This window comes from Enhydra lutris, unplaced genomic scaffold, assembly GCF_002288905.1.
Source record: "Enhydra lutris kenyoni isolate GAN:26980312 unplaced genomic scaffold, ASM228890v2 scaffoldscaffold20, whole genome shotgun sequence".
Taxonomy (NCBI): domain Eukaryota; kingdom Metazoa; phylum Chordata; class Mammalia; order Carnivora; family Mustelidae; genus Enhydra; species Enhydra lutris.
In genome coordinates, this window is record NW_019154104.1 from 23,185,422 (window position 1) to 23,202,168 (window position 16,747).

General features: G+C 55.0%; 1 protein-coding gene across 1 annotated transcript in view; it reads right to left on the minus strand.

Moving 5' to 3' along the window:
* LOC111148744 (inositol-tetrakisphosphate 1-kinase) overlaps nt 1-16,747 on the minus strand; it is a 165,601-nt gene that overhangs the window by 116,218 nt on the left and 32,636 nt on the right. Inside the window, exon 3 of the mRNA XM_022505534.1 lies at nt 10,095-10,119. Within this exon, the coding sequence (XP_022361242.1) occupies nt 10,095-10,119 (25 nt within the window). The remainder of the gene's footprint in view (nt 1-10,094; nt 10,120-16,747) is intronic.

Sequence of the window (16,747 nt, forward strand, 5' to 3'; positions counted from 1 at the left end):
TGATGGGTATTAAGGAGGGCACGGATTGCATGGAGCACTGGGTGTTATACACAAACAATGAATCACAAAATACTCCACCAAAAACTAATGATGTACTGTATGGTGACTAACACAACATGATTAAAAAAATAATTATTTATGAGAGCGAGCATGAGCGGGGGAGGGGCAGGAGAGAGAGAGACTGAGGAAGATTCTCCATCAGACTCTGCGTTGAGTGTGGAGACTGCCGCAGGACTAGATCTCAGGACCGTGAGGTCACAACTGGTGGCCTGTGAGGCAGAGTGGACGGCAGAAGCGGCTCCTCTCGGTGCTGGCTGTGCACGTGGGGCCCTCCTGTCAGTCCCCCTCTCACCACGAGGTGGTGAGTCACGGTCCCCCCTACAGGCATCCCCCCAACTGCACCGGCAGCTGCACCCAGCTGCATGGGGTGGCGGGGGTTTCAGCAGCTCTGGGCCAGGCACTCCGACCAGCCCCGGACCATGTGCCCCCAGCCAGCGGACCCCACTTTGGGCAGCAACACCCCAGGCGATCTCACCTCCCAGGGGCCTTGAATAGGGCAGCCACTTTCAAGGCTGGCTTGAACCAGCCTTGAATCAAGGCAGCAACTTTCTGGCTCTCAGGGTTGCCCTTTCCGTCCCTCCCTATTCCCCCACGCTCCACCTCACATCTCTTTGCGTATGTGGAAGTACGGAAGGGGACCAGGGCGGAGGGGACCAGGAAGCTGGAGGGGCCTGGGTCCCCCAGGACACACGGGCACCCGGCTTCCCCAGCAGGGGCGCTTTCTGTGTTAAGGACAAGCTCAAGTTGAGTCAGCGAGTCGAAGGCTGGGGAGAGAACACCCCAGCACGGAGGCTCCCGGGCCTCTGACACCACACAGAACTGCCCTGACCCCAGAGACAGTTTCTATTTGCGACAGCGAGCCTAAAAACTCAAGAATAAAAATAGACCTGACTGAACGGAAACCAGTCGGCATAGACGGGGGCAGCAAGCAGCATCTCCTGAGCATTTTCCCACGTTGTCCTCCAGAGGCCATCACTCCTGAATGGCTCCTAAAAGCACCCGAGGGGAGCAAGCCCAGACTGACAGAAGGCTCCCCCCGCCCCGTGGTGACATTACTGGAAAAAATATTCACATACATTTGTCTAACACTGTTACACATAGTACCCTAAGTAAATGCGAATGAAGATAATTTTCAATGTTTTGAAGAAAAAAAAAAAGAAATGCGAACACCTACATTCAAAAGTTAAGAAAAAACAAAAAACAAAATCTCTCTTTAAAAAGCAATTAGGGGAGCATCTGGGTGGCTCAGTCAGTGGAACGGCTGACTCTTGACCTCAGCTCAGGTCTCCATCTCGGGGTCGTCAGTTAAAGCCCCGTGTTGTGCTCCACAATGGGCATGGAGCCTACTTTAAAAAAAAAAAATTAATGAATAAAAAATAAATTAAAAAGGACTTCAGCTCAAATCCACAATAGTTAGAAACCCCAAAGTGTTACTTAGATGGGGTGCTGTGGGGTGGGGCAAACATACCACATTTTTTTTTTAAAGATTTTTGTTTATTTGATAGAGATCACAAGTAGGCAGAGAGGCAGGCAGAGAGAGAGGGGGAAGCAGGCTCCCTGCCGAGCAGAGAGCCCGATGCGGGGCTCGATCCCAGGACCCTGAGACCATAACCTGAGCTGAAGGCAGAGGCTTTAACCCACTGAGCCACCCAGGCACCCCACGTTTTTTTCTTTAAAAGATTTATTTATTTGAGAGAGGGCAAGGATGAGTGGATGGGGAGGGGCAGAGGGAGAGGGAGAATCCCAAGCCAACTCCGCGTTGCCAGGACCCTGAGCTCACGACCTGAGTTGAAACAGAGAGTCAGAGGCTTAACCGACTGAGCCACCCAGGTGCCCCCGGACCACATTCTTCACACCAGGCGACGTATTTTTCTAAACAGCACTGTTCACCTATAGCTGTACCCCACCTCCCCCCCAAACCACGCTGTTCATACAAAGGATGAGTGACAAGAAACCCATATCCCTTAAGCTTCTGTCAGGGGTCTTCAGTCTTACGTGGTAAGTGTCTTCTCGTCTTAAAGACAATGGAAGTGGGATCGCACACAGTCAGAAAACAGGCTAATGGGAACTCAAACCCAGGTCTCTGGGCTCCATGGGGTGAGGGTCAAGCATAGCCAGGAACAACCTGCATCCCAAAAATGGAACCCAGTGACCACGGAAATGTTCTGCACAGAGTCCATTTCCCAATCCCATGGCCGCCCTGCCTCAGGTGCTGGGGGTCTGCTGTCAGAGGTCAGGGTCAGAGCCACACTCTGGAGCCTTCGGAAGCCCCCACCCACGAGGAGGGGGCTGGATAGTTGCAGTGGGCTCCTCTGCTGCAAGGAGGTCAGGCCCCAGTAAACACCAAAGCAGCTCACATTCCCGCAGCCCCTGACACTTGGCTCCAAAGCGCCAGGGGTCCACCCCTCCGGGGCCCCAATCACCTGGAAATAAAGTCTATGGAGGGCACCGAGACAGGTTGGTGGCAGAGAGGACCCAGCTGGGGAGTAATCATTAGATGCCTTTAACTGTGTAACTTTTTTTTTTTAAAGATTTTTTTATTTATTCATTTGACAGAGATCACAAGTAGGTAGAGAGACAGGCAGAGAGAGAGGAGGAAGCAGGCTCCCCGCTGAGCAGAGAGCCTGATGTGGGGCTCGATCCCAGGACCCTGGGATCATGACCTGAGCCGAAGGCAGAGGCTTTGACCCACTGAGCCACCCAGGCGCCCCAACTGTGTAACTTTTAAATAATTTCTGAACCACTGAAAATATTACCCAAGTAACAAATACATTTTTCAAAGCCCAACAGAGAACTGAGCACCTTTGAGCCCTGGAAAGAAGCACATGGCTCGGCCAGCGGGCTCTCCCTCTGGCTTGAAGTGAGGAAGCCCGCTCACTCCTGAACTCACGTTGCCTGGATTCAACGCACCTGCGCCAGCCAGCCCTCCCTCCCCGGCCGCTCCCCTTCCCGCAGCCCCCCCACCCTCACCCCAGTGCCCCGCTGCATGGCCGAAATAAGTGAGAAACCGGGAGAGTGACCCCTCCCTACCCCTCCCCAGCCACATCCACCCCCGCCTTACCACCTGTCACCCCAGCGCTCCACCACGGAACTAATTCCAGCCAGACCCCGTCAGGGCCACCACCACCACCCCAGGCTCCTTCCAGAAGACCCAGCACTCCACCCTCTGGTCCAGTCTTATCTGTCACCCCTGTGCCCTCCTGTGGGATCTTCTGCCGTGGCCTCTAACTGCAGCACACACCTCTCCCACACAGAAGCCCTTCAGTGCCCTCCCAACCAACGCCCCGTGAATAGCTCATGGGCTCCCTTTAGGTCTGGCCCTGCCGCCCTCTCCAATCTGGCCACTTGCCAACTCCTTCAGGGCCAAGGCCCCAGTGCTTCCAAACCCCTCACCGTCAACAGACCCTCTTGCCCACCTTCTGGGTCCTTGCTCACCTGTGCTCCCTGCCTGCAATGACAGTCAAGTCCCTTATTCCCCATCTGCACCTGGGCCCCGTGTACCCTGTATCGAGAAGCATCAAGTTCCCGACATGGCCTCCCTCACCCTTTGCCCACCCCCTCCTTTAACTGTCCCCTCCTGTGTCCTCACGGGCCCCCAGCACAGAACAGACAAGCCTCAGAGCACCCCAGGGCTCGCCCATGAACTCGGGGACAGTCCCCATTGCAGCCCCCACCCAGATGCCCAGCACACAATCTCCAGCTCTTGCCATCCTTCCATCTCTTTCTCCATCTTCCCCTTTCTGCCTGATGGTCTCACCCAACCTCCTTTCCCAGATGGCTTGCCCGGAAGCAGAGAAAATGCATGTACAAGGCACTCAGCATCCCAAACACATGACATTCTGGAGAAACACGGAGCGAAGGCCTGCTGCCTGCCCTTGGCTCTCTGGCAATCTGGGGAACCTCAGTCCCATCCTGGTGCCCTGAGAAACGTCGGCGGCTCCAGAGATGGGCTTTGGCCATGTCAGAATTCTCAAGGAATTTGGAAGGGGGACAATGATCTCCGCCAGGTAGCTGGCTGTACTTCCCACACTTCTGGCTTGCTCCTCTGCATTTTAAAATACGACTCCATCTCCCTCTCCCACAACTGGTCCTCTGCTTCTCCCCCTGCGCTCTACAAACACCTGGTGGAAAGCCCCAGAGGCAGGGGGAAGATTGCAAAACACAGCTTCCCAAGGATGCGGAGGCTGGACGCAGCGGGCAACAGCATGTGCTGTTCTGTCCTGATCTTCTTCCATCAGATTCAGGGCTGCCATAGCAAGGGGCAGTGGGGTTCAGGGACAGAGAACCTCCCAGGCTTCCCTCCCAAGCCTCCCCGCAGATGGATCAGGTCAGAGAGGAAAATGCTCCCCAGGTGACAGCTTCCTCCTTGGCCCTCAGCAGAGCCCCAGGCCCATGCCCCACACCCACCCCGCCAGGACACAGATGACCCAAGTGGCCAAGACATGTTTGCTCCCAACAAAGGCTCCCTGGGTGGAGAGACAGTGATGGCTGTGCCCTGGTCGTGGTCGGCACTTGGGCGTTTCTAGCAACCTCTGTGTTGCAGGAGCAGGCGAAGCCCTGGTCGCGACCATGGGCTTGAACCTGCCTCTCGGCCTGGCTCTGTGGGGTGGATGAGGCTTAGAGCCAGCAGCCAGGCTCACCCTGCCTCCTCAGGGCAGCCTTCCTGACCCAACAATCTCTTCCAGATGGCCGAAGCAGAAGGCACCGGGCTGTGACCTGTGTGAGTCCACCACACCTGGGGCCCGGTACACAGCAGGCCCCCAGAAAGATCTGCAGAGTGCGGCCACAGGGAGAGCCCAGAGTTCCTAACCCACACCTGCTGGCCACCAGGGGCCTCCTCTCAGTGGCGAAGAAAGGCCGGAAATGGTCAGTCAGAGGCGTGTGGGCCCAGCATCTTCCCTACAGTAACACGAAGGAAGAAACTGAGGAAATCGGCTACCTGCGACCATCAGTCACCACAGGCAGCCCCTCGGGATGAAGGGGATGGGGGCAACTTGTCCCGCATCGTGCTCAGCTCTCCTCCTGTCCTCCTGCCTGAGCCCTGACATGAAACACGAGGCATGACTTCCACTCTCCGGCCCCCCTGGACTTGGGGCTTCTCATGCCGCATGAGCAGAGAGAACGGCAGGTCCTCCTTATGAGAACATCTACCTGGCCTCACAGAGCCAGCCTGGGGGAGGCCGCTCGGCCTGCAGACAGGCCCACCTCCAAGGCCTTTCTGCGTCTCTGTGGATGCTCGGGCCGTGGAGTCTGAGCGGCCCAGGCCGAGGGAGGCCTGTGGATGGGCTGGGGGCCAGGCCACTGCCCCCTCCAAGCTGGTACCTGCCTCAGAGCCCAGTTCTGAGAAGCCAGTGGGGTAACGTTCAAAAGCAACGGCCTTCACTTCGAAGCCTCCAGAATAAATGTTTAAAACTATGTGTCCATTTGTACATTTGCAAGCTGACATCGAAAATTTCTCATGGTAAGTTTAAATACTTGTAGAGGATGTAATTTCCAACATATTGTAAATATTAACATTTCAAAATAAAACTGTTATTGTTTCTCTTTTAAATGGATCCAATGGAATTTGAGACCCGCCGACATCCACCCTCCAGTTACCGCGTCCGCTCCTTCCCAAACCCTTGGAAATTTAGAAAAGTTCCTTTTGCCTCCTCAAATTCCAATTTCCAACCCACAGCCCTCAGTGTATTTCGTGTTTAAAGGCTTTTTACTGAGAAGTCTATCTCACTATGAGGCAAAATAAATAATAATAACAATAAGGCTATAAATGCTTTAATTTTTTAATTTCATGTGACCATCAAGCTGTCAGAAATTTTCTTCTGGACTGAATTATTATTAGAATTACACTTAGTATAAAATTGATCCCTGTGACGGAAACACTACAAACTGTATAAGGAATAAACATAAAACATTAAACCCTATTAGAAATGCATCTCAGAAGAGAGACGAACAGGAATTTTTTTTTTTTTAATTTTATTTACTTATTTGACAGAGATCACAAGTGGGCAGAGAAGCAGCAGAGAGAGAGGAAGGGAAGCAGGCTCCCTGCCAAGCAGAAAGCCTGATGTGGGGCTCGATCCCAGGACCCTGAGACCATGACCTGAGCCAAAGGCAGAGGCTTAACCCACCGAGCCACCCAGGCGCCCCCGAACAGGAATTTTTAAGAAGTATTTCATGTATCCATGGATGAAGGCAGAGCTTACTGTCAATTGTATTTTTCAGTTTTTTACAGATGCAAGTGCTGAAACCACTTCTTCAAGCAAATAAAAAGATGAAAGGAGATTTACATATCAAGTTCTCTGAATTCCTTTAAAATGACATGCCAAGAATTACCATCATTGGTATCAAAAATCATTTCCAATGTTCTATCAGTGGACAACCAAATCAGATCCTCCTGCAATGCTGTCGCAAGACAAGAAATGGAGAGACCTCACCTGTCCTGGGATCACGGGGACCAGCAGCCTCGAGGCTTCAGCGGCCTTGGTGCCCCAGGGTCACATTGGCTGGGGACAATGTAAAGAACGAGCTTCCCATGTGCCCACTGCTTTACCCAAATTAACTCAATTAGGCCTCACGTGATCCCCGGGGACAGGCACAACTATTATCCCCATTTTACAGATGGGGAGACTGAGGCTCCGGGGGGTTAGGCGACTGGCCCACGGTCACACAACCACCAAGATGAGCCCAGGGGATCCTGACCGTCACTGCTACGGGCACTGGCTCCACAGAGATGGGGGGAGGGCTGTGGAAAGGATGTAAGGAAGGAGGGTTTACAAGCTCCTTCCCAAGCACGTGGGCCGCGGGCACGAGCCCATGAAGGAGCTGAGGAGCTGCACAATTTGCTTTCTGAGATGTGCGCTCACCCACGGATGCTTCTGGCAAATCAGTGGCGTTGGTGTCCGGCATACCACCATCCGTAGTCAAGGTCAACACTCACTCGGTACTACCACCACTCACCACTGAAGAGAACTCTCTTCCCGCGAGGACACCGCAGGGCCTTACCAGCACTTTACAGTCATGGCTCCTGACCCTGGGCCCCAATATTCTTTTTAATAGTAGCCAAGGCCCAGGGGCGCCTGGATGGCTCAGTCATTAAGCATCTGCCTTCAGCTCAGGTCATGATCCCAGGGTCCTGGGATCAAGCTCCACATTTGGCCCCCTGCTCAGCCGGGAGTCTTCTTCTCCCTCTTCCGTCTGCCCCTGCTTGTGTTCCCTATCTCCCTGTCTCTCTGTCAAATAAATAAATAAAATCTTTTAAAAAAATAAATACAGACATACAGACATACATACATACATACATGCATAGTAGCCAGAGCCCAAAGGGACCTGGTTGCATGAGTCAGTTGGCTGAGTTCTAACTTTTGGTTTAGGCTCAGGTCATGATCTCGGGGTCCTGAGACCAAGCCCTGCCTTGGACTCTGCGCTCAGCAGGGGGTCTGCTTGAAGCTTCTCTCCCTCTGCCCCTCCTATCCACACCCCAACTCTCTTGTGACCACATGCTCTATCTAAAATAAATAAGTCTTGAGGTGCCTGGGTGGCTCAGTCGGTTGAGCATCTGCCTTCGGCTCAGATCATGATCCTGGAGTCCCGGGATCAAACCCCATGTCAGGCTCCCTGCTCAGCAGGGAGCCTGCTTCTCCCTCTCTCTCTGCCTCTCCTCCAGCTTGTGCGCTCTCACAATCTCAAAAAATAAACAAAATACTTTAAATAAATAAATAATAACTCTTGGGAAAAAATATAGGGACGCCTGGTGGCTCAGTTGTCAAGCGTCTGCCTTTGGCTCAGGTCGTGACCCCAGAGTCCTGGGATCGAGTCCTGAATCAGCGGGCTCCCTGCTCTGCGGGGAGCCTGCTTCTCCCTCTACCATTCCCCTCTGCTTGTGTTCTCTCTCTTGCTATCTCTATCAAATAAACAAATAATATATTAAGAAAAAAAATAGTCCCCAAACCCCAGGTAATAACAGGCCTGGAAACGTTTGGTAAATGGAACATTTAGTAAAACTAACATGCAAAGGAGCCCCGGTTAGCAGAAAAACCATGGGCTCGGGAGACACGCCGGCCCACAGACAAACTCCAAGACCACCACCACCAGCCAAGTTCCCCAAGAGACATCCTGAGCCTCCATTTCCTCAACTCTAAAATGGGTATGAAAACACTACTCCTGTCACTGAGTGGCTCACAAAAAGGGACATTGCCACTGAGGCAACGGACACAAGAAAACAAGAAACCCCGGGTGCTGGCTGACAGCATGCTCACTTCCCGCCACTTCAGTCACAGACCCCTCGGGTGTGACAAGCACCCATTCCCGGCATCCAGGGGCCCACCAGCCCAGCCCGGGCACTTGGCCCACAGAGGCCTGGCTGCTTCTGAAGAAACCAGCCAACTAGTCTCAGCTTCCAAATTTTGCAAAGAGTCCTTCTCTGCATCTTGAAATTCCGAGTTCTCCAAACACTGGGGGACGCCAGGAGGAGGTGCAGAGAGATACATCACAGGGGTTTTATTTTTAGATACGGGTGTGGAAAGCATCCACTTTGGGTTCTCTCTGGTCCCCAGCCACCACTTCCTCCCCGAAGTCATCACCAAAGTGAACAACAGACACATCAAGGAAGATCTTGCAACTCTTCTTCTGCCCGGTAAATTCTAGAACAATGGCTCCAAGTCTCTGGTTCCACCCCAGACTAAGTGGATTAAAGGTTTTAGTCTAAATCTTCCCAAGAAGCCACGGAAAGCAAACACGCTATCCCCCCAGGTTGTCCTCCCATCCTGAAACTCCAGGGCCCTCTGCCCTCCCCTACCCTCCCCTTCCTCCTGCGGCAGAGGGGAGGGGCACGGGGAGGAGCATCCCACCGTGTTTGTCAGGGGTCTTCCAGGACAGGAATCAGGTAGTGGGGGAAGGGCACATTTCTTCCCTTTTTAAGTAACAGTGTTGGTGAGCACATGAATTCACTTCCTCTAAAACGTGCCCCCCACAGCAATTTCTGCGTGAACCCTGACAAGCACTGTAGCTAACCTCAGGGATGATTTGGAACCCTCCCGGCTGCCACTACCCATCAATCAGAAACAGCCCCGCAAGCATGTGTCTTACCCCATCCTGAATTCTGACTTTCCCCCTTTTAAGGTCTAAGAAATTAAGATCCACAGAAATCCTCTGTGCAGATCACGCCACTCTGCAGAGCCAAAATAAGCCTGGATGAAAAATCGACAGCCCATGAGGGGCTTCCAGAAACCACCTCCTCCCCCAAAACCAACCTCAGCCTCCAGGTCACAAGTTCAACCCACTCCAAGGAGGGAAGCCAGAGGAAGAACTCATTCAGCAGCCCTCCACCAGGGCTCCCGCGGCTGCTATCAGAGCGCACACACTCCATCCATCCTTCCTTCTCCAGCCAACGAGCCCCGATCCAAGTCTGCCCCCGGGGGAGGCAGCCTGGGGGTCAGGAGCCCCCTCGCTGACTCCGGCCACTCTCCAGGAGCCAGGGGCCCACAGGGAAGATCAGATGTGATCACACTGACAGCAGGGAGGGGGTGCACCTGACCTAGGGGTGCAGGGGAGAAGGGCAGGGGAGCAAGCATCGTCTCAGAGATGATACCACTTACAAGAATGGTCCGAGAAAGGAGAGGGCTCACCCCCGGAGGGCCGAGCAGCCAAGGCAGGGGCCCAGGGCACGGGGAGGTGGGGGGCTTGTACTCTCCCTCGGCAGAGACGGAGTGCAGACACAGACAAACCGTGGGGGGCAACAGGACCCCAGAGGCTCGCTGGGTGGCCATGCTCCTGCACCCTGCCTACCCCATCCCTACCCACAGCTGCACCTCTCCCCCTGCCAGCTCCATCCACCAATGAAGCAGCTGCAACTCCACAAACCCCAGAGACCACCGACCACAACCCACGTCCTGCCGGGGCAGAAATCACAGAGACTCCACACAGGGAGAAGTTCAGGAAGGGGTTCAAGCACCCAGACGCTTGTGGGAGAGGTGGAGAGGGGAGCCCTAAAAGGCCCACCCACAGGAGAAAATGGCAAGGGCGTGGTCTGTACTCACCTGCACCACTTCTATCCCTCGCTTCCTGTGGAGAGAAACAAAGAAAACAAAGGTTACTCAAGCAGGCAGGAAGCATCCTTCCAGAACATTCACTAAGACCAGCTGAAGGCAGGAGGATGGGACAGCCTACCGCTGCATCCCTCAAGCACAGTCCCCAGAACAGACCCATTAGCAACGGGAAGGTTTGTGAGCTCCTAGTCAGTCCTCAAGACCACCTCTTGGCAGAAAGAGAGAGTCATCTCCCAGGGGGACTTTCCTATTGTTCTACAAAGACCCCAAGTTTGCCTGTTTTCCTCACAGCCGCTGTCTCCCTCTCCAATCTCAGGGCCAGCCCTTCAGGGGCACAGCTCCAACCTGGATCACCTCAGGACGCTCCCCGCCACCGCATTTACCACCAAAGGTCTGACCCTCCCTCCTTGCCTCAATCATCTCCCATGGCTCCCCGTTTCCTCTGATATCTGGTCTAACGGCCTGGCCCGGCCTCCCAGGTCTGCCTCAGTCCATCCGCTCTCCCATGCTGCAGGAGGTCCCAAAACCCTTCAACCCTCCTCGGCTTAGTTAACACAACACCAGCCATCTCTAGCCCCTACTGACACTCTATGCGTCCTTTGAGCCTGGTTCAACCACCACGGGCCTCACCAATGTTGCTGCCAACCTGGACCGTGCCTCCTCCACCCCCACCCACAATCTCATGGCCACCCCAGCCAACTCCAGACAGGGTCCAGTTCTCCGACGGATGCACAAAGGGCCCCTGCAACTCACCCACCTTTACCTCCCCCGCCTCAAGCATCTGGGCACATGGGCTGTGTCACTTCTCCAAGCCTTGGTCCATATTTTCCATCCCAGCCTTTCAGATATGGCTCAGACAGACGCTCTCCCAGGAAGCTTTCCCCCGACCCATGACACGCTCACCCAACCCACCTATTCAGAGCCAGAACAGTCCCAAGAACCTGGGACCACCATCATCCTGGCCCTTCATTCCAGAGTCCTGATGGGCTGTCTCTGGGGGCAGGGCACAGCGGCAGGAACAGGGGTCTGTAGGCAATGCCAACAGCACATGGCCATGCCCATGTGCACTTTCCTGGGAAGAAAGGCCAGGGTGCTCAGAGGAGGCTGTGACCCGACAAGGCTGGAAATCAGAGCAGGGACGATGGCAGGTCCAACAGCTGTGTGTACCGTGTGCCTACTGAGGGTGCCCGCCTGGCACCCAGGCACTCCCTAAACACTCAGCTCAGGTTCCCGTGTGCAGCCTGGCCCCGCACTCAGGGGCCACACCAAACGCTTAGGCCCTGGAGGGGTTCACGGTCTAGGGGAGGAGGAGGGCACCAAGGCCCCCGGGCACTGTCACCATCCCCTCACATGATACTGCGGAGGAGATGCCTACCAACCCTGCGTTTGTTGGTTGGCTCACCCGAGTGTTTCCCAGCACCTCCTGGGAACCGGCGGAACCTTGAAGGGAAGCCGCTACCTGAATCAGCAAGACAGATGGCAGACTGGTTGGCGCTGCGGGATACGCCAAGCCAGTCGTCCCTCAACCCGACACCTTGACATGCCGCCGGGCCCCGAGGAACCCAACCTGAAAACCAGTGGCTGATGCTTTCCGGGGTCCCCACCATCACTCAGCTTCTCCGCGGTTCCAGAACGAATGACAGCCAACACCCACTGGCTGCCATGACGTCATGAGGGGAGAGACTGGGCTCAGAGCAACCCCTGGGCCACCGGCACGCTCAGCGGGAACCCCTCAGAGCCTCAGTCTCACTCCCAGACTGTCCTTCTCCACCAGAGCATCGGTGACAGTGACCAGTCCACGGCCACTTGACTCGTGACTGGGACCAGCCAGACTGGGCTCAGAGGGACTCCTCACTTAGCCCCTGGCCCCAATCCAGGACAAAACTCTCCAACAGCTGAGGGAACAGCTCCTTGGGAAGTCCCTAAGGATAACACTTGGGGCCACACCACGGAAAGGACAGATGGCACCGAAGGGGACAGCAGGCGCGTGCATACGTGACCTGAACCAGTCGGAAAGGGCCTGTGCTGGGCTGCTGCCAGGCCCTGGGTTTTCCCTTTGAGTTAATCCTCATGGCATCCCGATTATCCCGGCGTGGTTCTCATCTCCTTCCGAGGCTGACTGCGGTCACTTCCAACCCGCCCTCATCTGACTCCGTCCCAGTCAGCTCACCCGCCCCCAGTCCTAAAATCAAACAGGACTCCAACTCTGGAAACACAAAAGAACCGTAACATAAAAGAAACAACAAGAGGGCGCCTGGGTGGCTCAGTGGGTTGGGCCGCTGCCTTCGGCTCGGATCATGGTCTCGGGGTCCTGGGATCGAGTCCCGCGTCGGGCTCTCTGCTCGGCGGGGAGCCTGCTTCCCTCCCTCTTTCTGCCTGCCTCTCTGTCTACTTGTGATCTCTCTCTGTCAAATAAATAAATAAAATCTTAAAAAAAAAAAAAAAAGAAACAACAAGAAGTCATCTTCTGCACAGGCAGGCGGAAAATCTTAAGTGGGACTGAGGTCCCAGGAGCCAGCCCAGCTCCTCTGTAGCTCAGAGCTCCAAGAATAGGATCTGGCTCGACTGGCCAGATCCTATTGTGGCTGGCCACAGGGACACATGGTGTCTCCCGTGTGGCCAGCCCACAGCAGGCCACACGGGAGACACCATCAGTCAGGGCGGCTAAGGTGCACTGGGTGCTCGCTGCCTGCTGACGCCTTCCACAGCCCCAGCAGGGAGGGACAGTGATGACCCGTTACTTGGATGAGCAAGCAGAGGCTGGGAGAGCTCAGGAAGTGTGGGTGCCGGCTGCGCTGTGGGGCCGCCCCACGCCCAGGTGGTAAGCAGCAGGCACAGCAGAGCTGGCAGGGGAGGCACGGAGGATGACTGGCCGGGTCTCTGCACCCTAGGGTCTCAGTGTAAGGGGGGGAGGCAGGAAGGGAGGCAGACAGGAAGCCACACGCCCCACGGTGGAGGGACCCCATGCACACCACTGCAGCCCACGGAGCAAAGGAGAATGTAAACAGGCCGGGGTCTCATTCCTTCCTCTGAAACTCCTGTGGGACCAAGAGGCCAACAACCCTCACTTCCCAAGCAGCAGGCTCCTGAAATTGCCAAAGTCCAGAAATTGGTTTCTGACACCAAGGGGGAGGAGGGAGGAGACGATAAGCCAGACAACTGGCTGCAAGTGATGAAAAGTTCCTCCTGAAAACCCCAGCGCCGCCAGCCCACCCCACAGACATCCTCACATGTGCGGTGTTTCAGGCTGTTAACTGTGACAGCAAAAGACTGGCAGCAACTTAAAGACCCCAAGAGGGGCCAGAGAAATACTGGGCAGTAATAAAAAGAACGAGGAAGCCCCCCACGCGCCCAGAAGGCTTCATCACTAAGACAACCCCCATGTGAAAACGCGAGGTGCAAAGCTCTGTGCGCCGCCTGCCACGGCCTGGGCTCAGATCAACCGGCACGAGAACTCAGGCTTGCACACACACACACAGAAGGAATCTGAAAGTACCACCAGAACGAGTGAAAGAAAATGGTGGTGGGTGGCCTCTGGTCAAGGGCAAGGGCAGCAGGGGGGTGGGGTGAGAAGACTTCTGTTTCACTGTACACTCTCATGCTAGAGCGTTGTGCCCCGTGCATCCAACAACACATTCTCAAACACTACAAGTGGTTTTTTTTTTTTAATTATCTTTTAAATAATTGGTAAAAGTCCAGTTGCCTCCATGCCCAGTGCTTGCATAAGGTAAATGCCTGATAAAGGCATGAATCCATCGTCAATCAGTAACATGAACTGGGGGCACCTGGGGGGCTCAGCCCAATAAGTGTCTGCCTTCCACTCAGGTCACGATCCCGGAGTCCTGGGATCGAGTCCCGCATGGGACTCCCTGCTCAGTGGGGAGGCTGCGTCTCCTTCTTCCTTTGCCTGCCACTCCCCCTGCTTGTGCTCGAGCTCTCTGCCTCTCTGTCAAATAAGTAAATAAAATCTTTAAAAATATGTATATTTTTTAAAAATAACGTGAAGTAGAGGAGTTCAGGATTTATCTAGAAAAGCTTCCAAGTTCTACTCAAAGAGGAGCTGAAACAATGCCCTTCTGGAACCACAAGACTGCCCTGCCGGGAGCGTTTGGTCCCAATTCTGAGCACACTTAACTATTCGACTGTCTGGCATGCAGACCGGGAGGGCGTGCACCGCCTGTCCGCTGCGCCACAGCAGGAAAGACATGGGTGGCTTTTTTCCTTTACATTTCCTTGTATTTCCTAGTTTTCTACAATAAGCATAGAAACTACATCCCAAGTGATAGAAAAAGTAACAATAAAAGTTAAAGTTAAAGAATTAAAGAAGTTTATTTAAACCCTGCACCTGGAGAAAACTTGTACAAACTCTGAAACTGTTTTCTCGATAAATACTGATTAATAAGTTCAGGACAGAGAACTATGCCCACGGCTCCTAATTATAAACCTGTTTTTCCAAAAGCTGAATTACTATGAAGGGAAAATCTATCTTGTAAAAGGACTCCTCCTCGCCGGAAGTCAGAGAGCACAGCCCTGAGGAATTTAAAATGCTCATTTAAGGAAACTATCCTTTCACGGCTGTGGGGGAGCAATCAGAGACAGCTTCAGGGAGGAGGTGGCATTGTCCATATCAATGAAAGGAAACTACTGACAGACACTTGGGAAGAGAGGTCAAAGAGAAACAACAGGAGGAGGACCCCTTCCGCAAAGGTGCCTGGGGATGTTGGTGGGGGGGAGATCCACAGAAAGGGCGGGGCGGGGGCAATGAAAAAGGGCCAGAAGCCCCAGAGACCCAGAATGTCACAGCACAGCCTGGCCCTTACCCTGTGCACCGGCAGATCCCAAATACCAGGGTGGACAGCTAAGAATCCCCACTAGAACTTGTCCAAAACCTCAGCTCAAGGTCTGGTCCTGTGGACTCTGAGTGGGAGCATGGGAGGCATTCGAGGCTTTCCCAAGCCCCCGGGGTCCGCTCGGAGCAGCCAGGTCTGGGAACAAGGTGTAGCCTGGGCGTGAGGAGGAGCAGGACCAGATGGGGGTGGGAGGGCTCATCCAGAGGCAGCCTCTCCAGGTCCTGGGGACAGGACAACCAGATGATGGGCACAGCAGGCCAAGGCCCAGGCCAGCACCAGCAGAGGATGGCGGGCACGCTGCACAAAGGTGGCAAAACTCTTCTGTGTTCTGGCCTGTGGTCGTACCAGGAAGGTATCAGAAAAAGAGAACTGAGCCGAGCAGACAGTTCAGGGCTAGGAAAATACGATCGGGGAGACAGGTGAAAGCAGAAGAGGCAGGTGTGTCCCTAAGAGGAGCCCCTGGAAGCAGACCCAACTGTACCTCATGCCTCGGTTTCCCCATCTGTCAAGTGAGGAGAATCCTGGCACCCACCCCACAGGGCTGTTGGGGCCCATGCTAGGAATGTGGGCTTCTGTTACTTTGCTCTGTACTGCCTTCCTGCCTTCCAGAACTGGCCCTCCTCGATCCCACACAATGGGCATGCGAACAACTGAGGAGCTGTATCCTCTCCTGGGGTGACACGTGGCCTGGCACCTCGCTTGGATGCAGGATGGGCAGGGGGCCCGAGGTCCTAGGGGACTGTTCACAGCACAAAGAGCATGGCCAAGAGCGTTAGCACTCCGTGGCCTCTCTGTGGCCAGACTGACAAGGAGGAGGCCACAGCAGGAGAAAAAGCCAGCACCGTCTTGTCGGAGCTCAAGCGCTCCATCCAGCCGGCCCGGAGCCTGTCCTCTCCGGCCCCGCAGTTGCGGAATTGGCTGAGGTCAGTTTACACTGAGTTTCCGTCACCGACCATTGTCGCGCTGACGACAGCAGGTGCTCTGTAAGTGATAGCGGCTACCACTTCCTGAAGACAGCCTAGCGCCGGAAGACAGGAGATGACAAAGAAGTCAAATGAAGAGAATCAAAAGCAGGAGGAGCAGGAGGTCCCTGAAGTCAGGGAGGCAGAGCACCCGAAGGAGATGTGTCCACGAGCCCATGCCACAAGGAGGCCACTGCGCGTGGCATCAGGAGGGCCAACACGGGACCTTCTGGGAGAACGACCCCCAACAAGGGGCAGGCCTCCCTCACCACAGAGCAGAGCCCTGTGGAAACCAATAGCAGGCCGGGGCCTGGGTCTCAGCTTCCCCATCTGATGAATGGGCGTGACCCTTCCAGCCCACCTTCCAGGGCAGGTGTCAGAACTGAGGCTGCAGACAAGTAAACCGAGGGGGCGAGGGTGAGGCTCAGACCCAGAGGTCTCCTCTGACCACCGGGGAGAGAAGAGTCCGGTGGCAGCTGGGAGAACTGCAGGCCCTTGAAGAGAGCAGGGGGGCGGCCATTAAAGAAGCTCGTCCAAAACTGGAGGCTCGCGGGCTCATCAAGAACCGCTGTGCTGCAATCTGCACGGCCACGGTCACTTGCCTCCTGCCCAGGCACAGCTGAGGGCTGGCCACAGGGGCAGGCCGCCCCAGAAAGCCGGCCTGCAGGCTAACCCAGCGGCCAAGGGAGACTCACAGCAGAGGGAATCAACCCGGAAACGCAGGCTCCCTCCCACCGAGAGGGGAGGGGAAAGGAGCTGCACCTGCACCCAGAGCTGAAAACCACTTAGAGGCGGGAAGTGTGTAATTATGCAAGTGGAAAGCCAGGCATGC